An 18285-nucleotide genomic window follows, 5' to 3' on the forward strand; every position below is an offset into this window, starting at 1 on the left:
ATAACAAGCCACCTGAAATTAAGGGATAGTTGTTATAGTCTTGGTTAGTTACAACAAAACCATTTTCTGTCTGAGCTTCAACTACTGTACACTAACTATAAACCATTCATCCAAGTTGTTTCTGAAAAGTAATGAGATAGTTGCCACTACTTTTAGAAAAGAACCTTGTTAATCAGAGTCAGTCAAATTCTTTGGTTTTGTACAACTTAAGCATAGTCAGAGAAGCAAACCACAGGCAGCTTCTTAGAATAATATTCAAATTCTCCAAACAGCAGCTTCTAATTTTCTCTTTCTAGCAGTATCAGAAATCATTTCGGGTTTCACTGAGGTTAAGGATTTTTAAAATCTTGTCGGGACCTATACGGTATCTAAAACTAATGGAACAAAGAGAGGTCTGGGTGGTACTTACCAGGTTCATAGCCTGCATGAAGGGAAAAAGAAAAGAGAAATATGATTAGAACTCAGGTATGGGTGAAGGCTGAGGAAAATCTGCATAGTATCTATAATCATAATGGGATTTTAAGGTATTGCGATAATCTACCTTTACTTTGTCCCAAAGCTGCCATTTCAAAAGGCAACTAGTCTTTGTTTTTCCTCAAACTTCCTCATACAAGAGACTTCTTCAGTTCTCGAAGTTCTTCAGTTTCTTGGATGAGAAGCGAAACATCTTCAAGGAAAAACAAAGTCCAGCTGCCTTTTGAAAATCCTTTGGGACAACCATGACCTGGATGACTGAGAATCTCCATAGGCATCTACCTTTGCTTTGGAAATAAATTACCCCTGAGCAACACCAGTTTCCAATGTATACTACTTCACAGAATCCTGGGAACTTTGGCTAAAAAGGGAATGGGTGGAAAATCCCACCTGGCAGGATGCTGATCTCAGTGGATATCTTCTTCGTGTTCACAAATGAAGTGAACAATAAGCAAGGGTTTTTTAAGTCAAAAATTGAGCAGGCTCTCCAGTTTTGCTCTTCTATTGCAAATTAGTCTAGGTCTATGTATAGATGGCAGCACTCTTTTGCACACTAGACAGATACAAATGAAAAACAATGCTCAAGGTTCTCTTCTATCACCTCCTTGCACAATTACACAGGAAAGGTAAATTAGGACTGCAATAGTCTGGATGACCACTAGGTGGCAGCACAAACATACAGAAAACTTATCCAGGATTTTTGCAGGCCATATATGGTAGCCTTAAGTACTGCACTTAAGAATAGAAATGATTATAAATTTTATGCTATATATTAAAGAATAGCAATGTAGTCTAACATTAATATTTGGTATTTTTAAGAATACACTGCTTGCACGCAGACAATTGTGTGAATCTTACATCTTCTGCTTTGTCTTTAAATTTTCTTTGTCTCTCTCCTTAAAGTTTAAAGACTAACTGGCTGTAAAGTCATTTCTCCTTTCAGTCCCTCTTTTAAAGATGCCTTGAAACATCATTAGCAATTCCGAACTGAAGCTGAGAGAAGTTTATCAATATAAACTTGATATCAAACCAGTCTCAAAATCTCAATCCTGAACTTAACAGGGACAGAATTAAAGCTCAAGTAGATTCCAATGTCACAATTCAGCTACAAAAGGAGGATTTATTTTCTGAATATTCTCCCTCACCCCAACGCACCAGTTGCTAGCAGTGGTGCCTAATGAGTTGGGCTAATTCCAGAGTCTGAAAAAGGTCATTTTGTCATGAAGTGGGATATATACAGGGCTTTATTGTTAATCGCTGTGTAAGTCTGTTGCAAGTGAATATACTTTTGTTCATCATATAACATTTCAAAACAAATCAGAAATGCAGAATTGTGGACAACTATCTATTAAAGCCGGCTACAAAAGCCATGTTTCGGTATAACAACACACACATACAGCCCCAGTTACGGGCATACAGAGGCACATGCAGGAACAACATGGCTTAGCAATGTGACTGCCACTGCTGCACACTCAAGGCACAGCATTTTCTTCCAATATCCTCCTGATATCAAAATTAAAATACCAGCAACAGCACGATTAATTATGGGCATGCATCCTGTAAAAAAGCTGTCAAGTTTATCTCAAACCGAAGCGTTACAACAGCAATTTAAAATAAAATCAATTGAGATACCAAATCTATTGTTCGATATGTATTCAAAAGATTAAATAATAATTGTTATTATGAAGTAATGACATTAACTTCAAAGGAGTGTGGATAAGTAATTTCATTACCAGTCTCTCTTCGTTCTCACTTATCTTTTGTGCAAGGAGCTTCCATTGGAGTATAGCAATAACACTTAGACATATATACCACTTCATGGTGCTTTACAGCCCTCTCTAAGCGGTTTACAGAGTCAGCATATTTCCCCCCCAACAATCTGGGTCCTCATTTTACCCACCTCGGAAGGATGGAAGGCTGAGTCAACCTTGAGCCGGTGAGATTTGAACTGCTGAACTGCAGCTAGCCATCAGCTGAAGTAACCTGCAGTACTGCACTCTAACCACTGCGCCACGATGGCTCTGTGAATACTCTTCCCATTTTAGTCTTACAATAACCTTGGGAGGCAGGCCAGGTTCACTGTGTGTACACAACTTGCCTTTTAATGAACCACCTAGCATATCCACTCAGAAGCCAGTTACACTGAGTTCAGTACAACCTACTCCCACAGATGCCAGTATAACATAAAGTTTCAATTTGAGGAATAATTTGAAAACGGATCATCCAGGTTTCACTTGGGCAAATGACCCACCACTGGTGACAACATTTACAGCAAGTAGCTAAGGTTTACTCTGAATACAGAGCTTAAAGGGAAATTTGCCCTTTTCTTGCTTACAAATAAGAAAAAGTTAAGATGTGCTGTACATAGTGGCATTTCTTGACAAAAAATATTCCTTCACATCAATGGACTAGCACGTCAACCTCATTTCTGGGGTAATGTATTTTCTAACTTTTGTGGAAGATTTCCTATAGGGTCAGAATGAAGATAAAGATGCTCTAGAATTATATCCAATTACTGCATGAAATACAATTCTATATCTTTTTACTCTTCTATGCCAGACTTCAACTGGAAGTATTTACTGAGTTCTATGGAAACCGGGGCTTTGACAATATAAATATAGGGAACGTAGTCTGTAAATAGTCAAGATTTTCGTTCTTTTGGGTTCAAAAGATGCGGAGACAACCATTGGCAACTTTCCCAATCCTATTTAAATATATATTCTATCTTGGGGAATCTAGAAAGGGAAGAGGGAGGCCACTTTGTAATTTTTTTCGGTTCTTTCCAAGACATACAGTATATTCACCAACACAAATGAAAAGATAATCCAGTATCAGTTTGGAATACTCTCTGGCTTCCTTTAGAGCCATCCCATCTTCTGCTCCATCTTCAGACATTTTATTCAGCAAATCACAGTACACAGAACACACAGAGGGAAAGGGTTGAAGTTAGTCAATCTCCAGTTACAGAATAAGGAGAAAAAAAGCCAACCACAGAAGAAAAGGAAAGGCAATCACAGGATAAAGCTCTCCAGTTGCATCCTTGCCCAGCTCCCTTAGTTCCTGGTTTCGTGAACTTGTTCTACATATCCTGATTCAGCCACAGTCATCTTATGTTCTGTGCATCTTGGTTGCAACCACGGCATAGGCCTCCTTGCCAAATAACTTATTAGGTTCTTAAACACATCACACAATAGTTTCCGTAAGAGAGCTAGAGTAACAACTGTTTCCTTTGCTTCTTTCTGTACCTGCCATGGTAAAAAGTAAATTAACTCAAGCCTAACCCACTCGCACTAATAACTTAATAACTAAATTCGAGCTAATAACTTAATAACCGCATATTGCCATTATAGATAATTTTTATATAATTAATAATAATAGCAGGGCTCAACACTCCCTCCTATTTAACTTTAACACGCAATTGCTGGTTAAGATTATCCACTGTCTGGAATTGGGCATCATAAATATGCAGGTGATGCTCAATTCTACATCCTGAACAGAGTGGCTTATGCCCTTTGTCACTGGATTTACTGCAGTGTATTTTCTACTTCGGAGATGTCCTCCCAGAAGCTACAGTTGGTCCAGAATACAAATAGCCCTTAACATACGACCACAACTGAGCCCAAAATTTCTATTGCTAAGTGACACATTTATTGAGTTTTGCCGCCATGTTATGACTTTTCTTGCCCCAGTTGTTAAGTGAATCACTGCAGTTGTTAAGTTAGTGACAGGGCTGTTAATTGAATCTGACTTCCCCATTGACCTGACTTGTCAGAAGGACACAAAAGGGGATCACGTGACCCCGGGACACTATAGCTGTCATAAATATGAACCGGTTGCCGAGTACCTGAATTTCGATCACATGACCACAGGGAGGCTACAATAGCCGTAAGTGTAAAAAACGGCCATAAGTCACTTTTTCCCCAATGCCATTGTAACTTTGAATGGTCACTAAATGAACGGTTGTATGTTGAGGACTATCTACATAGCAATGTGGACAGTAAAAGAAGCACTGGGTTATGCATGCATGATCTTGCTGCTTTGTGAGCTGAATTGGTTACCATTTGACTTCCAAGTACAATTCAATGTGCTGGTTATCACCTATAGACCCCTCCGCAGGTAGTCCTTGACTTACAACCACTCATTTAGTGATAGTTCAAAGTTACAACGGCACTGAAAAAAATGGCTCGTGGCTGCTTTTCACACTTACAATCGTTGCAGCACCCCTATCGTCACGTGATCAAAATTCCAACACTTGGCAACTGGAATGTATTTATGATGGTTGCAGTGTCTTGAGGTCTTGTGATCTCCTTTTGCCAACTTCTGAGAGCAAAGACGATGGGAAAGCCAGATTCATTTAACAACTGTGTTACTAACTTACCAATTGCAGTTATTCACTTAACAACTATGGCAAGAAAGGTTGTAAAAGGGGCAAAACTCAACTATCTCACTTAGCTAGGGAAATGTTGGGCTCAGTTGGGGTTGTAAGTTGAGGACTATCTATGTGCAATTGCCACATCATGTCATAGGCCATTATTCATTCTATATAGCTAGCTTTATTAAGACTTTTAGGGTTGTATAGTTAAGAGTTCAGGTGAAGGCATATTAACAAATATCACCTGATAGGATTAATAGTATCACTAGGTGTTTATGGACAAACAACAGCCAATGGTTGAAAGTCCAATCTGGAAAATTCTTACTGGACATTTACTCTCCTGTTTTTTCCACTGACTTGACACCAAATGAATTGTTTTTGGGGATCACAGCCCTATTCAAATCCTGCCTCATAAAGATGCCCCATGTCATCTACCAACCATCTCTCTCTCTTCCAAGATTTCTAGCTTTGATCTGATCCCAGGATCAAAGGAAAAGGGGCAAGGACATAAAAGGAACAGAGTGGCAATAACAGAATGCAGTATGTTAGCTGCAGCATGGCCATGGCTTAAAGGTGAGAAAGCTGGGGAAGCGCGTACCTTCAGCTTGGACTGAATCTCGCGAGATTTCCGTCTGGCTAGTACCTGCAAGTGGCTAGAGACCTGCAGAGAGAAAAGCAGAAGGAGAGGGGGAAAAACAGCAGAGCCGTCAACCAGAGGAAAGGAGAGGAAGGAGAGGGGGCTGCCCATGCTCACATACCATGGATGCATGGGCAGGGTCTCCAACGTACCTTTATGCCAACCTGGTACTCTCGCACCTTCTTCCGAGCTAGAACCTGTATATGGCTGGACACCTAGTCCCCGCCAAGTCATTCAAAAAGGAAAACACAAAAAGAATGAAGGTATGACCCCATATCGAAAAACAGTGCTTTAAGCACCCATGTGAAATACACTGGCCTCCTAAGCCAGTTGAAGTTCTGACGGAATAATATCGGCTTTCAGGGTAAACCGCGGTTAATGCTTACTGAAAGATTCAGTTGAAGGAAGTTGCTGTAATCTTGCTGAATGAAGCATTTGGAAATATTCCCAGGAAATACCATTTTCAGGTTTCTTGGCAGCAACAAGTACTTTCAATTTCAATTTTATTATTTCTCATGGACTTCTATACATTATTAATCTTATTAGTTTCAGAAACTACTGAAATTCTGATTTATTTTGCTGCTTCGGGCCCATCTACTCTCCTCAACTATGCAATCCCCTGTTTACTTATTTGATTTTTCTTAATCAGGTAACTGAACGGCCTTTCACACAATCAAAACTGTTTATGGGAATGTTCTTCAAAACATTAGTCCTTGATACGATAAATACTGATACCTAAAAAATATGAAACATTTGTCAGCTGTTTGCAAAACTGCTTATAGGGAGCAAAACGGTAGACATAAAGTTCTTCTTCAGAATAGAAATTAAATATGAGTTTATGGCTTTGAACACTGGTTCAATATTTTGAATAAAAATTACATTTATGGTTGATTATATCTGACGAATGAAATAATATTTTCAGGAAGTCATAACGCATAGTTTTCCATTAACAAAATATTGAATATTATATACAAAGGATAGGTGAAGGAATTTTGTTAGGTAAATTCTGTTACCCAACAGCTCCATTAAATTTAATTTGTGTTTAAAACAATGGAAATGGCTTTTTTCTCACTTTATATACATTCATTTATTTTATTTTAAACGTTACATTTCTGTACAGACACAGCTCTATACAGAGCACATCTCCAATGATTGGGAGAGCTGATGAAATACAATAAGCCAGGCAATAGGGGGAAAAACCAAAAGAAATCTGTTCTGTTTTATAGTGACATACTTTGCAATCCACTCCAATCTCTCGGGACAGTTTGCAGTCCCATTAAATATGCTTAGAATTGTCTTATAAACCATTTCCTGGCTATATATGATTTCAGTTTCAGCAGGAAGTTATAGACTGTTAGCTTCGGAGCTGAGAATCAAATCTGTAAAGATAAACAGCTCAACATGAAAGATGTTCTTTTAGACAGCCCAATAAAGATGCCTAGAGAAATCAGCACAGATGTAGGACTGGCATTTCCAATTTCGCTGTACTGTGGAAGGACATAAACCACAGTTAAAATAGGAGGACTTGATTGGAACTCTAGAAACAATCATTTTCCTATTCCAAATAGACAGCTTTCATTAATATGTCACACACTTGCAGTCTAACATAGCTAACACTGAGTTCCATTAAAGAATTCTGCCACTCTCCACTAATGAACCGTAATTATTCTAAAAGCTACTCCTATATGTTTGAAGAGGAAGAAAATGGAAACAAAGGTTAGACTGAAGTTTCATTCATGACAGCTTTTACAACACTTGTGACATGTCTGCTCTTTCTTCATTCATAAAATTATCTAGACCACCATCGGATAGGTATACACATGGTACATTTCCCATCCCAATTCTGTTTTTTACACTGCACTTCAATTTGATGGAAATTGACCAGAAGAATGAAAGTTTCTGATTCAATTAGGCCAGGGTTATCCAAACTTGAGAACTTTAAGACTTGTGGACTTCAACTCCCAGAATTCCCCAGCCAGCCATGCTGGCTGGGGAATTCTGGGAGTTGAAGTCCACAAGTCTTAAAGTTCCCAAGTTTGGACACCCCTGAATTAGGCAGACCTAGCAATAACAGTCACGATCCAGTAGTCATCTCGAGACTGTTTACAAGGTGGTATGCAATCTCACGAACAAGGAAGAATTACAGATTTGTTACTGTTTGTTCAAAATTTCTTACTGGCATAAACGCTCCCTCACTAAAATAGAAAGCCCCTTTCATCTTTCTCTTATATTTTCCATTCTTCTAGTTGTTTTTCTTTATTTATGGCTGTAGATTTCAAATTCTCACAATCCAGAACTTGGCTAGTCAGAACCCTTCCCTCTACCCCTGTTTTTAAAAATTTCCATCAAGCTAAATTAATGAGGAAGAGTGATATTAAGGGCAAAGGAATTAAGAATGAAAAAGTGAAATGAAATTAGTTTGGTAAAAGTAGTTATATGAAACTTTAGCTTTTACTGAATTAAAACTTAATAATACCGTGTTTCCCTGAAAATAAGACAAGGTCTTATTTTCTTTTGACCCCCAAAATAAGCAGTTGGTCTTATTTTGGGGGAGGTCTTATTATTTTTGAGGTGCAGGAGGTAGCGAGCGTAGTCACCTCATGGCTGTTGCTGTATTGCAATATTTTTGGAGCGGGCTTATTTTAGGGGGAGGGCTTATTTTAGCGCATATGCTAAAAGTCCGATTGGGCTTATTATCCAGGGAGGTCTTATTTTCAGGGAAAAAGGGTAATTCTTAATTTTTAATAAAACCCCTTCATTGTTTCCACTGACATGATTCTTCCCAGTTTTGTTATAGGATCAAATGGTCCTTAAGTATGTCTCCAAATTTGCCTAATCTAAAAGGAAGGTTTGCTAAAAGCCAGTGTCAATTTTTATTGTGTGAAGCAGTGTTTCCAAAGCTCAGCAACTTCCAGATATGTAGACTACACCTCTAGAATATTCAGCAATAGCTGGCTGCAGAATTTAGAAAGCTGAAGGCCACATATCAGGAAATCACCTATATTGGGAAAACTCTGACAAGCAACTTAGTAACTAGAGTTGCCATTCTTAATTCCTAAACATTAAATTATACAATAAACAAAGTGTTTCTCAAGCATAAATCCAGCCGTATGAAATCAAATAATTGAAGATATTCTATTTTTGTGTGTGAGATAAATAGCCGTCATCCATAGGAAACCTATGTTAAGAAAAATGAAACAGAAATCTCACAGGGGACCAATGGTTGAGTCAAAATGAGAATTTAAAGATCACATATATAGCAATAGCACTTAGACTTACATACCGCTTCATAGTGCTTTTACAGCCCTCTCTAAGCGGTTTACAGAGTCAGCATATTGCCTCCAACAATCTGGATTCTCATTTTACCAACCTCGGAAAGATGGAAGGCTGAGTCAACCTTGAGTCTGGTGAGATTCAAACTGCCAAATTGCAGCAGCCGGCAGTCAGCAGAAGTAGTACTGCATTCTAATCTTGGCAAAACTTTTGTCAGTTAAGATATCCATTATATAAGTTAACAGTACACCAGATCACAGCACTGGAGCATGCATATATCAAAAACATGCATATATACATATATAGTATATACTGTGTGTGTGTGTGTGTATTCATTCTTCACACTTTTTAAAGGGACAAGCATGAAATGAATTTTTACCTGTTTTCTAGTCCTTGTCTTCCCTGTCCGTAGCTTGATGTATCTTGCTATCAGTTCATTGCGTCCTAAAGCAGAAAAGGCAAAGATGTAATATGATGAATGCAGGCCCTCTCTTGTCCCACTTCTTAGAAATAAAAGGCTGCCCTCTGATCTACCTTCCTTACATCCTTCAAGGTGACAAACAACTAAACTCCTGCTCCTAACTCAGTGATGACATTTTACCAGAAGATGGCACTAACGCAACTCTTCTCTAAATGAACAAGATGGCCTGAAAAAAAAAACTCTGCTTGAGGCCCTGGCTGTTTATGCATTGAACCAGATATCCAGAGTGCATATCTGTCCATAGTGTTGTCAAAAAAAGAAAACAACTTGTTTTTTAAGCTGGACACTCAGAAAACAATGCAAACATGGGACACATAGAGATTTATCTAGGAAGTCATTGTTCCCTTTAAACAAATTATAGGATTTCTGAGGATCAGGATTTGTAGCCTAATCTGGGAACCCAGAATATTTCTTGCCCTATTCCGCCATGTTTAATTCAGCTATCACAGCATGCTTGGACCATCCTTCCCTCTTTCCTAGTTTCATGCATGACTCCATGGAACTTTCATAATAGAGAAGAAAAGAGGATGTCAAAAAAAAAGCTGTAAAATACGAAGGTATGGATACTTGAGGTCTGATATGTGACAGTCAACAGGATGTGCAACCTACTGGGATGTTTTAAGTGGCACTGGCTTCTGAAAGGAGCCCTTCCCAACCTCCTCTTTGTCCTAATTTGAAGCAGAAGAGCTTTTGCTCCACATTTTACAGGCCAGCTGTGGCCAATCTAAATTCAAACGTCAGAGCAGCTGGGAGCTTTCTTTTCCCTCCTCTCCCTCCCCCCCTCAACATGGAAGAAGAATAGTTTGGGGAAGCATGCCAGATTTATTTTGATGGACCAGATGGTATTGGCTAAAGCTGGCTGAAATGCCCTTGCAGCTAACTTAGAACAGAGAGAGAGACAGAGAAATTTGGAGGCTGAAGCAAGTGTGGTTTTTCTGGCAAAGCCAGAGTCCTGTTTTCTTTTCAAGGAAAGCTTTGGTTTTCAGCCTTGGGGACAGAAGTCTTAAATGAGGTCACATCACAGTCCCTCAACCATGCCTCTTCTCTTCTCTCCCCTCCCCATCACCATAGTTCTTTACAGACAAGACCAGGTGCTGCATCCAGTCAAACAGCCACATATCAGAGGGAAAGAGAAGGATGATACCGAATACTAGAGTAACAATACCTTCATAAAAGCCATCTGGCTCAGCTCATATCCCTTGATATATGCAGTTCCTGCCATTGATTTTTTTAAAAAAATAACAGAAGACTAACTCTATTTCGTTTGGTGGCTGAGAAAGAAAGTTAGTTGGACTACATGTAATGTAAGAGTTGGTTTTCTCTTAGGAGTTGTGCGCATGTATGCACATTTCTATTGGGGCTTATTCAAAGTTTTACCCAGCGTTCCACAGCCTGGTATTACTACTGTACTACTCATGTACAATTCTGTTAAAAAAATATTTGCCCCTTTTACATTTCCTGATTTTTTCGCCACTGAATATTATCATAGTTTAATGTTGGTTCTCTTAATATATGAAGGGAACCTAAATGAACAAATAGTTGTTGATGATTTAAATGAAATTAAGCACAAAAGCCATATAACATGCAAAATGACAGGGGGGGGGGGAGGAATTGCCTTCTTGGATTTAATGACTGGTTGTACCACTTTAGCTGCAATAACTGCAATCAAATGCTTCCTGTAATTATCAGTCTCTCACATGTTATATAGGAATTTGGATCCATTCATTCATGGTTATTTGTATCGATTCAATAATATTTGGAAGTTTTCTACATTAACTGCTTATTTCAGACCCTGACATTATACTTCCATGGAGTTTTAAACCTGGACTTGGCTCTGGCCATTCCAAAATTGTGATTTTTTTCCCTCCACAATGTTGCTTGTAAACCTGGGATCTTTTTCTTGCTGCATGTCCCACTTAAGAGGAGAAAGGGTTTAATTCTTTCCTGAAAAATTGCTTTATCTAACAGAATTCATGCTTCCTTCCACTATGGCACATCATCAGGGTCTTAACAAGCAAACTTATGCTCATATCACAAAGTTGCTGGGCTTGGTATTAGCTTTTACAATAAATCACAGTGTTTTTGCTAGATATAGTGTCATCCATATAGCCACAAAGTCCACTTTTGATTCATCTCTCCAAAGGTCCACTGGAACTTCCGCATAGTTTTTGCCAAACCTAAGATCAGCTTCATTGTACTTCCTGGTCAGCCATGATTTCCACATTGCTACCCTGTTTCCCTGAAAATAAGACCTAGCCAGAAAATAAACTCTAGCATGATTTTTAGGATGCTTGTAATATAAGCCCTATCCCAAAAATAAGCCCGTTAAGATCATCAGCCAGACGGATGCAATTAGTACTGTATTTTCCCCCAAAGAAGACCTAACCAGAATATAAGCCCTAATGCATCCTTTGTAGCAAAAATAATATAAGACCCGGTCTTATTTTCGGGGAAACACGGTACTTTTCTGGCTGTGAGATCATGAACGCTTAATTTTAGCCAATACAAAAAAAAAATGATTTCAGATCCCTGGATTATTTTATGTTGAACTTTTTAAGTGATTTTGACAGGACAGTTGCTTTTGGGAACATTCACTATTGTCCCAGCAGATTTTTCATTTCAATATTGCATCTTACTATTATTGGAATCCCAAGCTTAAGAAATGACCTTGAAACAGTTTCCAGATTGATAGGCATTAATAAGCATAAACTGCCTCCAAATCTGTGCAATGGAAACGCCACAATGATAAGAAGAACCACAGGTTGTGAGATTTATTTGGGCAGGGCTAACCCTGATTTTTTTCAATTATGTAATCTTCCAGCTAACTAGCAGGGCAATTACTTTTTCACACTATGTTAATTACTTTGTTCATGAAATAAGTAATGAAACAAATGCCTAACTTTAAGTTTATTTCTTCTCTTAGAACTTCTTGATATTTTATTAGGTACATAAAAAAAATTCTACTAATATTCAGTGGTAAAATCTGAAACACAGCTAAGCTATGAAACAAGCATAGCAATTTTGCACGGCTACAGCCATTACAGCAAAATACAGCAATAGGGTTATACGTTGGCTCAGTGGCTAAGACGCTGAGCTTGTCAATCAGAAAGGTTGGCAGTTCAGTGGTTCGAATCCCTAGTGCCACATAACGGAGTGAGCTCCAGTTACTTGTCCCAGCTTCTGCCAACCTAGCAGTTCGAAAGCACGTAAAAAATACAAGTAGAAAAATAGGGGCCACTTTGGTGGGAAAATAACAGTGCTCTGTGCACCTTTGACATTTAGTTATGCTGGTCCCATGACCACGGAGACGTCTTCGGACAATACTGGCTCTTCAGCTTAGAAATGGAGATGAGCACCGCCCCCTAGAGTTGGAAATGACTAGCAGGCATGTGCAGGGGAACCTTTACCTTTACAGCAATCCTGTAGCAATTTTTACAATCGAAAGTTATCATCTGAAAATTGCACTGATTCAAAAGGTTATGATTTTTAAATGCATATGTGACCTATTTAAAAATAGCCATTTACCATGACCCATCCGTTTTGGAAAACACAACCGTACTGCTTCTGCCCTTGAGTCTACCTGAAACTGGGCATCTTGTCTCACGAAATAATATAGGCAGCAGAACTGAATAAGGCTGAATAGTTGGGGGGTCAATCCTTCCACCATACTTCCAAGCCCTCTTGCTCTTTTCCAATTGTGCTACAAATTGTGCCTTGCTGCTAGAGGCCTTCCTAACAAACAGCTTTGTAAAATAATCTCAAATTGCAACTTCTTTGTCTGAGTAACATTCAATTGGCATTCCCCCTCCCCCCCACTTATTTCCCTACACTACATACGCATGTTCACTAGCTGATCTTTAACCAGACATTTTCAAACAATTGCTTTCAACTGGCTGTCACCCACGTGGGATCTGACATCACAGTACATCAAATAAATGATGGGGAAGGGAGGAGTGCTTTAATTGACTCAGGATGTCCAGTTCCTGTACTGACTGAATCATTGTTTCCATGAATGTGAGCTGCTTGCCCACCACCTGGCTTTCTAATGCTCTAACTTCTTTGATTTAGGCAACTTAATACTTTGTTTATGGAAAATTTTCCTCCTGGTTTATAACATTCAACATCTGAAAAATGTGCCAAGTCAGTATATTAGATAAAAATCCCATGTCTGTCTATTTTGGTATCTTTTAAATATTTGCTTAAAATATGCCTCCATTCTTTCTATTGTTCTATAAAAGTCTTATATTTCATATAACATAGATGTGCCAAAATCTGAAGTTTGCATTGACTTTTTGGTGAGGAGAGAACTTCCTTCCTTTCTCAACAGACCATACTTGCTGTACAAAAGGATTATTCATTCCCATTTCTACTTTCAGAAGATAAGGGCATTTTTCTTTTCTGCAGAATTCATCCAGGACAGTTGTGGGATGAATTTCTGGCCGCAGAATTTGTTTTTTGATATTGTCTATAGGAGCGCTGCCAGCAAATGCTGCCTTGTTCATCCTTTGAAGCCTTTCTCCATGTGGAACCTTCTAAAAATGTTAGTCCATCTATTCCATTATCCTCAACCAACACAACTATGCTGGCTGAACATCATGGAGATTTTAATCCAACACATCCAAAAAGTCTTGGGTTAAAGAAGACTCTCTCATGTTATGATGAAGATGTAACTCCTGAGTTAAAGATTGAAAGGAAGGAAATGAAGGTGTCATTGACAATAAGACCGAGAACTGAACTGATGTTTAAATAGAAGGATGTTCTTCTCTGCTGTTGTGATTGATTTCCTAGTTTACTGCTGCTTCATTTCCTATTTCGTACATTCTTGACTTGCCAGAACAGCAGCAAAAGTAAACTGAGATTTGCACTTGTACTTCTTGAAAAATAAGAAATCTTAGTGTTTCCGGTAAGTAGCCAAATACACACACACACCAATATGCACACCTTCAATCTTAATAAAGATCAAGACATACAAAATGACTGACCATTTCACTACATATGAAGGAAGTGAGGGGCAAACAGATCTGATTATTATGAGACTACTAGTTACAATTGTAGCATTATTCTGACACTGAAAAACTGGAAAACAATCAGCAAAATTTGTACCCCATGACTGTGATTAAGTGTTGTACCTTATGATTCTTGACGAATGTATCTTGTCTTTTTATGTACACAGAGAGCATAGACACCAAAGACAAATTCCTTGTGTATCCAATCACACTTGGCCAATAAATTATTCTATTCTATTCTATTCTATTCTATTCTATTCTATTCTATTCTATTCTATTCTATTCTATTCTATTCTATAATAAAATGCCTCAGTAGCTGTAATAAGATATACTCTAATAAAAATGATGTTTCATTCTCATCCATTTACTGATTAAGTTCAGCACACAGATAAGCTTCAGAATTACAAGATAAGTGACCCTTGGAATGCAGGAGCCAGCTAACAGAATAAAAGAGTTGGAAGGGACCTTGGAGATCTTCTAGTCCAACCCCCTGCTCAGGCGGAAAGCCCTATACCTGTGATGGCGAATCTATGGCATGTATGCCACAGGTGGCACACAGAGTCATATTTGCCGGCCAGCTGATTTGTGACCTTCCAGAGGGCCGGGGGAGGCTGTTTTTGCCCTCCCCAGGCTTCAGGAAAACCTTCGGAGCCTGGGGAGGGCGAAAAACTGGCCCAACAGAAGTTCAGAAATGATCTGTTTCCGCCTTCCGGAGGGCTTCCGGTGTGGGGAGGGGGGAGAGGCCATTTTCACTCTCCCCAGGCTTCAGGAAAGCCTCCGGAGAGGATGAAAACTGCCCCCATGTGGGGGGTGGGTTAGGCACACATGCACAGGTGGGTGGGGCGCATTGGATTGTGGGTGTAGGCACGCATGCACGCGCAACAGCACGCACACACAATTTTGGCACATCTTTACAAAAAGGTTCACCATCACTGCCCTATACCATTTCAGACAAATTGTCAAATCTCGTCTTAAAAACCGCCAGTGTTGGAGCACCCACACAAGTTGTTCCGCTGATTAATTGTTCTGTCAGGAAATTGTTCTCTCCTTGATTAGTTTCCATCCACTGCTTCTTGTCCTGCCTTCAGGTGCTTTGGAGAATAGGTTGACTCCCTGTACTTTGTGGCAATCCCTTAGATATTGGAATGCTCCTATCATGTCACTCATTCCTTGTCCTTCTTTTCATTAAACTAGAAGTACTCAATTCTAGCAACCGTTCTTTATATGTTTTAGCCTCCAGTTCTGGCCTCCAGTTTTTGTTGCTCTTCTACTGATGATTATCTACTGATCATCTACTGATGATCATCTATTACTGATCATATACACAGAAGTGATCCTTCTATAGCAATAACAATAGCACTTAGACTTATATACCACTTTACAGCCCTATCTAAGCGGTTTTGCCACCAACAATCTGTGTCCTCATTTTATTGACCTTGGAAGGATGGAAGACTGAGTCAACCTTGAGCCTATGAGAATCGAACTGCTGGCAGTCAGCAGAAATAGCCTGCAATACTGAGTTCTAACCATTGTGCCACCATGGTTATAGGTAACATACTTCGCTTGCCTCAGCTGATAGATGCTGGAATATAGAATGAAAGAAGCACCATCATCTTCCGATTATTCCTTCAGAGCTCCCATATTATTCAACTTCTGCTAAAGGACTGAATTGCATATTCTGTACTGTATTTGGAATATGCAGGAGAGCTGGCATAAGAGAGAACAATTCAAATGTGAAAGTAAACAACTGTTTGAAAGGAAGAACAGATGTAATATTTATTACTTTCTGTACTTTTTAAAGGATTCACTGGGTTTTAAGAACAGAAAAAACTTCACAAAAATTCTTCTGTTGCAGGATGAGATCTTCAGTGTAGGAAATGTTAATCAAGAGGTAATAAGGGGGAAAAAATCTAAAATCCTGGATAAAGGAAACAAAATATTTTAAAGCAGAATGCCTGCTATCTCCTTTAGTTGAAGGGAATGTGTGCTCTAAAATATGTAGTTTAAGAACACTACAAGGATTCTGCCACATAAGAAGAATTATACACCTAGTCTCAAAGTCTCTCTTGTCTGTTCTTTCACAACCATTAACATCCTAGTAGCAGAACAGCCATTTTTTAATAATCCAAACCATGATGTTTCTTGATAAACCTTGTCCCTGATCAAAGCTAACATTTTTGAATTAAAACTATGTTCCACACAAGTGGTGGGATTCAAGAAATTTTATTACTGGTTCTGTGGCTGTGGCTTGGTGAGCATGGTAGAGGAAGGATACTGTAAAATCTCCATTCCCTTCCCACTCCAGGGTAAGGTTAGTGCAAAATCCCCATTTCCTCCCAATCAGCTAGGACTCAGGAGATAGAGAATAGATGGGGGTGGGACCAGTCAGAGGTGGTATTGACCGGTTCTCTGAACTACTCAGAATTTCCGCTACCGGTTCTCCAGAACTGGTCAGAACCTGCTGAATACCACCTCTGTTCCACACTGCAAATCATCTGCTCTACATTGAATCCTAATTTCATTCAATCTGTTTGACTTAAGAAAGATTCAACTCGTTTACTTCATGGTTCTGTCTTTTCACATTTGATTCCCCTCTTCTGAACATCTTCAGATGAGACCACTAAGGGCCCCATTGGAAATAGGTTAGTTTAAGTTGCTACAGGATATTAGAAATGATGGAATGTAAGCTATTTTACAAATAACTCAAGGTGCTGAACATATCCAACATGCTTTTCTCCTCATATTTTCCTCACAACCACCACACTGAGTTGGGCTGAGAGAGTGACTTGCCCAAGTCATCCAGGTGGCTTTCACAGCTATGTTAGGGAAGTTTGAAAAGGATAGTTTTGTTCAGTGAAAAAAAAAGGTTACATATTGAACAAATAAAAACAATGAACATTTATTAAGAATGCATGCCTCCAACCCACATGTAACTTTCTTTCAAATCAAATCTGACAAGGTTTATTGAGAAAAGTTGCCCATGATTATATGATTTGATATAGGAAGTCCTGCAAAGAAAAGTTAACTCATCATTCCTGAGCCTTAGCGATTAATGAAGATGAGACATGATGGTTGTCACCTGGGAAACATTTGCAGCCACCTGTTTGAAAAATGAAATATAGCTATAACAGACAGTAACTGAAAGAATAGAAACAGCTAAGAGCAAGGGAAGGGATGGCTTGAAGATCCAAGGGCTAGGAGTCCCTCCTCCAGTTGACAGAAGAAGAGAATAACTTGCTGGCACTAAACATTTGGAGAGGATGGAATTAACTGGCTATTTTCCCTTTTCCTGCTGTTTTGATTAACTACTAGCCTTCACTGGCTGCTTTTCATTAAAACAATCAAGAATTGTGATCCTCAGACAACTTTTTATATTTTTTGGAATTGTTGTGGATCTACAAGCATAATATACCTCACAGGAGTTGTTGCAAAGTAAACAATCTAAAAGTATTCGGCATTCTGCAAATCCAAAGTAAAATGTCAAGAGGATTTTTGGAAAGGAAGAATATTAAGATAGGAGTGCAAGCACAGAAATGCACCCTTGTGGAAATCCTCCCCCTCTCTAGGCTATCCAATATCCATTGTGCTGATGATAGTAAAAAGTGTCGGAGCAGCTCTTCCCTTTCCTGGGCACCTGCCATGGCTAACTGTCTCTTCCAGTTACCGGCAGGCAGACACTGCAGGCCTGCCTCTGCTCAGCTGTCCCAGTCCCGTGATTCACCAGAGGCTGTGCCATTCCCTCTCGGAGGGCACGTCCTCCTCCAAATTACTACATTCCGCAAATTCCTCTTCCCTGACACCACCACGTGAACCAGTTGGACAGCTCTGTTAAAAATAACCTAGTGGGGCAGCTTTCCAGCCAATCAGCCTTTAGTAGCATACCAGCCTTGGTGGTGCACAACTCAAGTTACACCTGCTGTCTGGGGCAAGTCAAGTGCAGAGCCAGTTTCCTGTGAGCTGCCGAAGCTCTCTGCCCCACCAGAGGAGAAAGAAATGCCCCTTGCCATACACGGCCCAGACTCTCTCCTCACACTTGCACACA

General features: G+C 39.3%; 1 protein-coding gene across 3 annotated transcripts in view; it reads right to left on the reverse strand.

The window, feature by feature from the left end:
* Positions 1 to 18285, reverse strand: part of TEAD3 (TEA domain transcription factor 3) — a 108980-nt gene that overhangs the window by 15523 nt on the left and 75172 nt on the right. The window contains exons 3-6 of one of the 3 annotated variants that reach the window (XM_081946935.1): positions 9136 to 9200; positions 5636 to 5698; positions 5445 to 5507; positions 410 to 421 (exon numbers count right to left, since the gene is read on the reverse strand). In XM_081946935.1, the coding sequence (XP_081803061.1) occupies positions 410 to 421; positions 5445 to 5507; positions 5636 to 5698; positions 9136 to 9200 (203 nt within the window). The remainder of the gene's footprint in view (positions 1 to 409; positions 422 to 5444; positions 5508 to 5635; positions 5699 to 9135; positions 9201 to 18285) is intronic. The other 2 variants (XM_081946937.1, XM_081946936.1) reach the window with 2 other exon arrangements.

Source organism: Natrix helvetica (assembly GCF_964273705.1).
Source record: "Natrix helvetica genome assembly, chromosome: 3".
Lineage (NCBI taxonomy): Eukaryota > Metazoa > Chordata > Lepidosauria > Squamata > Natricidae > Natrix > Natrix helvetica.